Source organism: Apaloderma vittatum, unplaced genomic scaffold (genome assembly GCF_000703405.1).
Source record: "Apaloderma vittatum isolate BGI_N311 unplaced genomic scaffold, ASM70340v1 scaffold15275, whole genome shotgun sequence".
In the NCBI taxonomy this organism is placed as follows: Eukaryota; Metazoa; Chordata; class Aves; order Trogoniformes; family Trogonidae; genus Apaloderma; species Apaloderma vittatum.
In genome coordinates, this window is record NW_009718933.1 from 1 (window position 1) to 9,428 (window position 9,428).

At 38.3% G+C, this 9,428-nt stretch overlaps 1 protein-coding gene across 1 annotated transcript; it reads left to right on the forward strand.

Annotated features, from left to right (window-relative positions):
- Positions 1–1,830: 1,830 nt before the first annotated feature.
- Positions 1,831–8,721, forward strand: LOC104274735 (chromosome unknown open reading frame, human C21orf59). Its single transcript, XM_009870451.1, has 6 exons — positions 1,831–1,996; positions 3,498–3,565; positions 5,646–5,804; positions 6,301–6,432; positions 8,417–8,512; positions 8,611–8,721. Exons 1-6 carry the CDS (start codon positions 1,831–1,833, stop codon positions 8,719–8,721), a joined length of 732 nt encoding a protein of 243 aa, XP_009868753.1.
- Positions 8,722–9,428: the final 707 nt, after the last annotated feature.

Below are 9,428 nucleotides of genomic sequence, written 5' to 3' on the forward strand. Positions count from 1 at the left end.
GGCTGGCAGGCGAGGAGGCTGAGGGACGGCACTAGGAGGCGGCCTCGCAGGAGTTAGGTGCTGGCAGAAGTTAGGAAATAATCTCTCGAATCCCAGTTCAGCACCAGACAAGCCATCCTCCTCTTAAATTTACGAATGAGTACCCCCCAAAAATGTCAAACCGTGTGTAAATTCCTGCTTTTCAGTATTTTAGTGGTCCTTAGTTTTTGAAGACCGTATGGCTCTTGAGTTTTCCACTACACACGGTGAAAATTCATCCATTGCATGACTAAACTGCAGCACGGGGCACTTCAGGATATAGTTTAGTGGTCATGGTGGTATTAGGGTGACAGCTGGACTAAATGATTGTAGACGTCTTTTGCAACCTGATTCTATGAGTCTGTGTCCTGTCCCGTAGTGGCTGGACAAATTTCCATGTTGCCTATCATGTGTAAAGCATCTGCTTGCCTTACAATGCAGAGTCACATCCAGATGTGTCTAAATTAACACTTTAGTTCAAATCAGGAGACGGCTTTTGTAAAAAGCTTACTGTTTATCCCTGGGCAGACCCGCTTTGTTTTGTATTGTGGATCAGCCTGGGAATGCAGGAGGTGAGATTTCCTTCAAATAACACTGACCTGAAGGCTGAAGCCTATCTGTACCTGATGTGCTCCAGCTGCAAATACATATGTAGTGTATGAGGCTGTCATGAGACTAACCTGAAATAAAAAAATTCCAAAACCCGAACACTGTGGTTACAACATTTTCAGCGCTCCCTCTTTTTACAGATCTGCTGCTGGTGCTCCACAGTACTTGCTGATTTAGTCTTAGCCTTTATGTTTTTGTGTGGGTGCCTATATTCCCAGCCATGGGAACAGAACTGCTATTTCTTGGGACTTGGGATACTTCTGGTCTATTTGTTGTGACATGAATATGCTTTAATTAATATGATGATGATAAAGAGGCTGAAGGGCCCTCAAGGAAAGGATACTGTGAAGTGGGCTGACAGCTGGATAAGTTATTTGGGGGAAAGTAGTGAGTGTACCTTGCAGGCCTTGGATCAGATACCTTAAGCTAGATAACAGGGTTAGGAAACTGCATCTACACACTGACTGTTCTCATTGCATGAGAGTATGCATTGGTAACCAGCATTTACACCTCTCTATTCTCAGCTAGAATCGTCCTGCGTCTTGATTGGACATAAATTACTATAGAGTCTTTTATGTTGATTTTTTTTTTATTTCATCCTAGGTGTGAATCTGACTCCTTGGGTCAGATGTATCGTAGAATCATAGAATCATAGAATGGCCCAGGCTGGAAGGGACCTTGGAGATAATTTTTTAATCCAGCCTCCCTGTCGCCAGGGTCGCCACCTCTTGACTAGATCAGGCAACTCATGGGGACCGAACGGGAATGTAGTATGGACAGAACTTTAAGTAGTCCTGTTACATATTTTCTTTGCAAATAAATTAATTACTGTATAACAATAAAAAGTTTTGTCCATTTTAAAAAAGTTGCTTTCCTGAAAGTATTAGAAAAAGGAATATGCAGTGAGCTAAAGCTGACTAAGGAAATACCAAAAAGGAAAAGTTTATGGCCAGCAAGTGTCATCTAGGTTTGCATACCTACACTGTGTTATTTCTTACATTGTTTCATGTTTCCATGAAATGTATGGACTGTAATGTAATTACAGCATGTATATGTGTATTTATATACCTTATTATTTATTCTTTAAAAAATTAAGGCTAGGAATAAGGTTTACCTACACATGCATAATGTAAAAGGCTTTTGTAAATAGTATGTTCTCAATAACATCAATTTTTAATCTTGTTTTCTAAACACTTTAAAGAGATGGAGGAGCTGGCAGAGCATGGTATTTCCTTGCCTTATAACATGCAAGGACTGACAGATGAGCAAATCGAAGAACTGAAGTTAAAGGATGAGTGGGCAGAAAAGTGTGTCCCAAGTGGTGGAAGTGTCTTCAAGAAGGATGAAATTGGGCGAAGAAATGGACATGGTAAATCAAACGTAAATGTTTGTTTCTTTCTCTGCAGACACAGATAATCTATAATATAATGAGGAACATAAGAAATGTAATTCTGAACCTTTCACTTTTGCCTCACTGTCCTGGAAGAAGAGAAAAAACGAGTAGATGCTAAGTATACATTTGATTTCAGGCCAGCATGTTAGCCTTTTCATGTTTGTTTGCTAATTATAAAAATCATCCTATAAATAAACTATATTAAAGGCAGTCATAGATTTGTTAAGATAGATAGTAGCTGTTTTGAGACCAGGTTAGATAAAGTAGCAATTATATACGTAAATCCTCTGTCTTGGATTAGGATCTGGTGTAATACTGATTTAAAAGCGTAAATAGTAGTATATCTCTTCAGCACATAGGCTGTTAACTTTGCAACTGTGGTACTTATAAGTAAACTCCAAAGATAAGTAATTATCCCTGTTTGTAAATGTATGCTTGAGTACTTATTTTTCTCCAGAGGCTCCAAGGTACGTTACCAGGTTGTTTTTCTAATATTTCTCCTTTTTTCTCATTGATTATGACTCAGACTTACCGAACTCCCTGCTCTCTGTTTCTGCATCTCCAGCCAAGTGGTTTTGTCTTAGCACTTGGTGCATGTGTCAGGCACCACTTTACAGTCGAGAGCATGAGGACAGGTTGCTCAGAAGAGGCTGCAATTGTGTTCTTGCCATCTTCCCTCTACTCCTGACACCACAGCAGCCCTTGTCGGGTCATCAGCCCTTCAAATGTTGGTTGCAGGGCAGCTCATTTAAAGAGGAATCTTTGAATAACTTGGTCTTAACTTTTTGACACAAACAGCTTACTCCAAGTGTCTGGCATTTATTTGTTAGCGGGAGCTTTGTAATATTAACAGAGTCATAGTGTTGAATGGTGTGTAAATGTAGCCCAAACTAAATACCATTAAATGATGCATTTAAGTGTTCAGCTATGAACGAGTGTGACTTAATTGGATTTTTATATTTGAGGAGAGGCTTTTTATAGCAATTAAAATAGATAACTGTGATATGAAATGCATGTTGTGTTTGCAAAACTGCATTTGATGTTAGATTGAGATTTTAATTGGGAAAAAGTCAGAAAACTCCAAGCTGTTGTCCTCAGTTCAAGCATATCTACCAGTACAGCCCACAATAGTTGTAAGTATGGCATAGGAAAGAGAAACTTGGGGTTTGTTGCTTGGGAGTGTGAGATTATAGCTGTTTCTTTAGTCCCAGTGAAGTTCCAGATACCACTAAAATGTCTTTGCAGAAAAATAAGTTTGGCTTTCCCATTAGAAACACTGTTTTGTTTCTTAAGTTAGTAAGAAATATGTCCATGAACTGTCAAACTGGTAAATAGACTGCAATTTAGTAATGTCTCTTTTGCTTTGTGATTTAACGATGTTTCGTTTGCTTACAGTAGAGAATAACCTGGACAGGTTGTTTGCTTGGTTTCTCTGCATTAAGTATGGTCTCTTAAATACGTGTCTCTTATTTTTTAGCTCCAAATGAAAAAATGCAGCAAGTTATAAAGAAGACAATAGAGGAAGCCAAGGCATTGATCTCTAGGGTAAGTTTCCTGAATTAGCATGTGGGACTTTCTTAATAGGTGCTGTGTAGTTTGCATAAGAAAAGATCAACTTGTTTCACTGCCAGGACTGACAATTTTTTGAGTAATATCATGAAATGATGTGAATAGTCTAATAAAAACTGTCAGTTCTGTTAATAATTTTCTTAATGGCTTTTGGCAAGCTGGTTCAACAAGTTAAGGAATCAGATATTAAACTCCCAAGTGAATGCTGGCAGCCGAAGCCACATGGAATGATTAAATCACATTTAATTTTATCCACACTCTCTTAATTTGCTATTGATGCATTCTTTAGGCGAATGCCTGTCGTGTTTTCTGGTGAAAAATTAACTGCATTCTGTGATGTTCCTGGAACAAAATACCTTCTGCTCATTAACACAGTCTTTTGAGTTTTATGTAAAATTAATCAGAAAATGTGTTCTAATCTCTTGGGTTAGGCCGTGGGTTTACAAGCACTTGGACTCATGCTCAATCCCAATGAGTTTGTGTGTTTGAAGATAAGCGTGAGAGTATGCACTGATGTCAACTATCAACTTCACTTTACTGAGTCTGCAGACGTTTTCCATTGTGTCTCTGCTTTTGTATGACTTTGCAACATGAATTAAGTATTATTTGTTATCAGATTTCTCTCTTGTAAACATCTGCAAGTAGTTTTCTTCTCCCTGCCCTTACAGTTCTAGGAATTGGTGTGTGTGGAACTTTAAAACGGCTTTAAAACAGTCAGTGTTACTGACTTGTTAGTGTTGCCTGTGAGCTAAAATTGGCCTTCTTGGCTGTTTTGTTGCTGATAACAGCGTCATATCAGTCGTTTAGAGTGAGCAGCTCAGTGTTACCAAAGGCGTTGTGGAGGCAAGCAGAGGAGCTGCCCTGCCACCTGGCAGTGCTTCCAGTGTGCTGGAAACCTCTCCTGAATTCAGGCAAGATCTCAGCCAAACTGTTCTGAGTCATAGCAGAATTTACACAAAATAGGAGATGTTTCAGATTAAAGCTTCTGGATTATAAAGATTTTGTCCAGATGGACTTTTTTTTTTTTTTCCTTCTGTTGGATTGCATCTCATCAGCTCCATTTCTAAACAGGGAGGAAAATAATAATGTGTAGCTTTATTTTGTGAGTCAAAACTATCTGCAGATCTGGTCTCTGCTTCGTAAGTCTTTCTGAGTGTAACTTCTGACTGTATACCATGCTGCCATTTACAATAAAAAGTTGCAGAATTGCTGCACTGCATGCTGACTCACTCCTGAAATGACTGTCCTTCATTGGTGAATGTAGTTAAAGATAGTTTGGGAAGTGGTTTGTTATATGTATCACTTTATAACGGTGAAAATGAAGAAACATGTCTGTGTATTTAAAAAAAAGTTCATCATTTGAGATTGAGAAACCTGTTGTACTTGTCAGTTAACTAGTTTAAGAATGTCCACAAGGAGGCAACATTCTCTTACTCTCTTTTTTACAAACTTTGTTACTTAAAATACTGAAACCATTAAATCCATAAGCAAAAACTTCATTTCTTCTCTTCCAGATGCATCTTGTTTTGCCTCTATCTGTTGCAGTAGGATTTGGAATGATCTCAAGTATTTGATCTTGCAGATCTCTGCACAAGCCACGTGATATGTCAAGCTTTACTCTTCTGCTTATGTGTGCTCTATTTTTTAACTCACTTCTCCAGCCCTCACTTGAATTCTACAGTTTTGAATCTTGTTTGTGAATCACAAGTACTTGGAACAAAAGACTCCCCACCCAGTTTCTGTGGTCATATGTGTACTTGTTTGAATGCCTGTATCCTACAGACATTTGTTACTAAATGCTTCCTGCATAATTTGGTAAAGATCTCGTGTTTTTAATTATTATTATTTTTTCTCTCTCAGTATCGGCAACCTAAATGAAGGGGGCAAAAGCGTAGCAATGTATTCAGAAGTCAATATTCAGACAAGAAAAGTTGTGCTCCTAGTATCTGCGCAGCCAGTCAGCTTTGCTCAAGTGTCCCACACTTTGAACTGACTACAAAGCAAAGTCTTTCTGCATATTTTTTTTAATTGCCAATGATCCCTGCCTATATTTCAGAAACAAGTTCAGGCCAATGTGTGTGTTAATATGGAGATGGTGAAAGATGCGTTGGACCAGCTGCAAGGGGCTGTGATGATTGTGTATCCAATGGGATTGCCTCCACATGATCCAGTTAGGATGGAGCTTGAAGATAAAGAAGACTTGTCAGGAACTCACGTATGCAGTAATGTAGTTGGATTATATGTAGTGCCTGGGTTAAATATATGCTGTGCTGTTCTCCATTTTATCAGTGAAGCTTGTTTTCATTTGCATGACAAATTTTGTTTCATATTTTTGCCTCATGGTTTTTTGTAAAACCACACCAATAGCTTAACTAGAAATCAAATGAATTAACTTTATTTCAAATGTCACATACAAAGTTCAGGTCAGTCTGGGTCTCATTTTAAATAACTTCTCATTGCTTTCTAATGCCAGTATTGGGAATTTATTGGCCAAAGTGTTTATCTTAGATCAAGGCTGAACAGAATATTTGTGAAAATGCTGTACATTACTATGAGGAGAAAGATGTAGCAGAATTACAGCGTAAAATTACACTGGCCTTTCTGCTAGGAGTTCAAGAAAGATTTTTCCCAGAATATTTTTCTGGTTTTGAAAAAAAAAAGCAAAAAAGAACACTCCCCAGCACTTCATCTCGTTTCTTTGTTTGTCACAGGCTGGACTTGAAGTTATAAAAGAATCAGAAGCACAATTATGGTGGGCAGGAAAGGAGCTGAAAGAAACAAAGCTGCTCTCTGACTATATAGGCAAAAATGAGAAAACGACCATCATTGTCAAGATACAGAAAGTAAGTATTGCTGGGAGATTCCGTTGCAAGTTCATTCACCTTTGGCTGTCCAGCTCTCTGTGGAAGAGAACTGTTTGTAGATGTATAAAACAGGTTAGATCCAGCCTGAATGTCTTAAAACTGTACATCTATTTTAAGGTTTTATTATATCCTAAGTTTTTCTTTAGCAATTCCTTTGCCTATCAGTTAAATACTGTAGTTGCTATTACTTGCTTCATACCATTTTCTAAAGTACAACAAAGAGATTTTTAAAGACAGATTAAATGCAAAGTGAAAAGCTTAAAAAACTTTAACTGACTTTCAGTTCCATCTCAGTGCAGAGCATTGAACAGACCCAGTCATTTAGTCTGCTTAGTTTTTTTAATAGTACTTGTGAATGTTTTTCTCTCCATGCTCTGGCCTTTGGAAAACAATTTTAATATTCTGTATTTATGCCTCTGTGTGGATGCCTTTCATCTCCGTGTCAGTTTGCTCTGTCTCTGAAAGACCATGTCTTTAATTCAGTAATTTCCTGCCTGTGGTGTCATGAGTCTCTTGATGGCAGGTCCTCAAACTGTCTTATTTGTCTTGGAAATCTGGACATGTATCTTCCTGAGAGGACATGGGTTGTGGAAGAGCCTGAGTTTACACTCTTCCAAAAGGATCAGTAAGAACTCGCTGAGCGCTAGAAGGAAGAACAAGCTAACCCAGTTGCAGTCTTGGCAGCAGCTCACCTAAAGCTTCCAGATGAACTTTTTTTAAAGAAGTGAGACTTTGCAGTTGTCAAATGTGGCGAAGCAGATGAGCTCTTTTGTATTAATTGTGAATGCAGGTTTGAGTCATCCTCTGGAGTAATGAGCTAAAACTGGGCAAAGATCTCCTGCTGCTCCTCAGTTTATACACCTGGTGCTTCAGCAAAAGCCAGTCTCTAAGTGTGTGTGCTGCTGTCTGACACAGTAGTCATGTTCTGCCGCTGGGACTGTTCATTGTTTTTTGGACAAAATAATTTTGCACTAACTGTGCAGCTGTATTTTCTCTGGTGAGAATGCCATACTCAAGGGAAGAATGTTTGGTGTTTCAGTTCATTTTCAGAGCTTTGTCAGAAAATGCTCATCTCGGTTTTGTGTGTATGTATGTCTTTCTGCAAAATCACATTCAGAGGGTGCTTTTGTGAATATGAGATGTCTCAAGAGCGTGTACCTGTAGCTTGGAATTATTCTGCAGTGGCATTTAGCTTCTGTGTCAGTGAGAGCTTCACTGCCACAGGAAGCATTAGTGTTTATGGCAGATCTTATTATCTGCAGGTATCTGTAATGGAATTCCTTCAAGATAAGTGATTTACGTGTTTGTCATTTACAAGACCAGAATCGCTTTCTCTTTCCTAGCTGGGTGACTGAAAAATTGTGTGACAACTCAACAGCTGTTGAAGTGTAGGCTTCACCATCTCCATTCAAACTGTTCTGTTTGCTATTGTTGACAATAGTTGTCATCAGTTATTTTCTGCTGTGTGCATCATTTCTTCCATGGGGACAGTTGCCTGGAAAAAATTCTTGTGTGTGTAGTAACAAATAATATTTTTTTTATTTGTAGTGTTTTGTAACTGCCTGCCTTCCCTGCTTTACTAAGTCATATGCCATCTTGAGTCTGTATTAGCAGAGGAGCTAAAGATGGATGGGCTCATCCTGAGATATCTAGAAGGACTTTAAAACAGAGAGATTTATTATGTCCTTTAGAGTGGAAGCTTAAGTGAAACAGACTCAATCCTGTTTGTAGCTTCCATTGATGTTGCAAAATGGACAGCATGATTGAAATGCTGAGATGAAAAAAAAATAGTTCTTACTTGAATGCAGCAGAGGTTTCTCAACGTTTATTTTCCTGTCCTGAGGGACCTTATTAAATTTGAGAAATCCTATTGTCTGGAGAAAGACTTTGCTATCTTTGCACAGCAGCTTCTCTTTTGTATCGCAAATGCCATCATAAATAAAATTTATGATTTCCCTTTCAGAAAGGACAAGGAGCTCCAGGGCGTGAACCTCTGATTAGTCATGAAGAGCAAAAACAGATGATGCTGTATTACTACAGAAAGCAGGAGGAACTTAAGGTAACAGCGTCTTTTTACAGTCTGTGAGCTGTGCTGCTGTAGGTTACATGCAGGTTACATGTGTTACCGCTGTCTTAACCTGTTGATTCTGTTTGCAGAAACTAGAAGAGGATGAGGACGACTCATTTCTAAATGCTGAGTGGGCAGACAACCATGCTCTGAAAAGGCAATTTCATGGTGTAAAAGACATCAAATGGGGGCCAAGATGAAGCTCTGCAGATGCCTTTTTGCTTCTTTGAGCTGTTTGGTTCAGACCCATGTTTGCAATGAGAAGTTTTGTTGTGCACAGTAGATTCTTCTGGCAAGAGCTCACATTGTCACTTCTCTTAGCAGGTGTCTCTTTCAGCTGTAAGTTTTCAATAAAGGTTTACATTTCTGTGTAACTGTCACAGCACCTGTCTCTGCAAAGAATGGAATCAATACTGTTGAAGTTCATTGTTTTAGATACTTGTAATTTGAATATTGAAATATTAAACTGTTCTGTAGATAATATCTCTAGTAAATATGCACTAGAGTGTTTGACACTGGTTAGAGTGGTCTTTATACTTGCTTTCTGATTCTTGCGTTTCTTTTAGATGCTGTGGTCTGTAAGAGGTAATTTATTTCGTAAGAAACCAGTTTTCCCAGGCTAATCTAGTGAAAGTTACTGATGTTTATGTGCGTGTTCGCATTTCAACATAGTTAATTCCAAACTATCCTTTCTAAATGTGTTGACCTCTTAATGATTGTTTATAGGAAGTATTTTTCTGTAAGACACAAATAGCACAAAAGTCACTGTGGAATGCTTCATTTTTGTTCTTTTGGTTTAGTTTTCATTGACTTTGGAAACCAGCCTATTGATCTCATTCAGTTTAACAAGCTGTTAGCCATGATGCTTTTATATAAAGATCAACAGAAATCTTTTTACAAAAGTAAG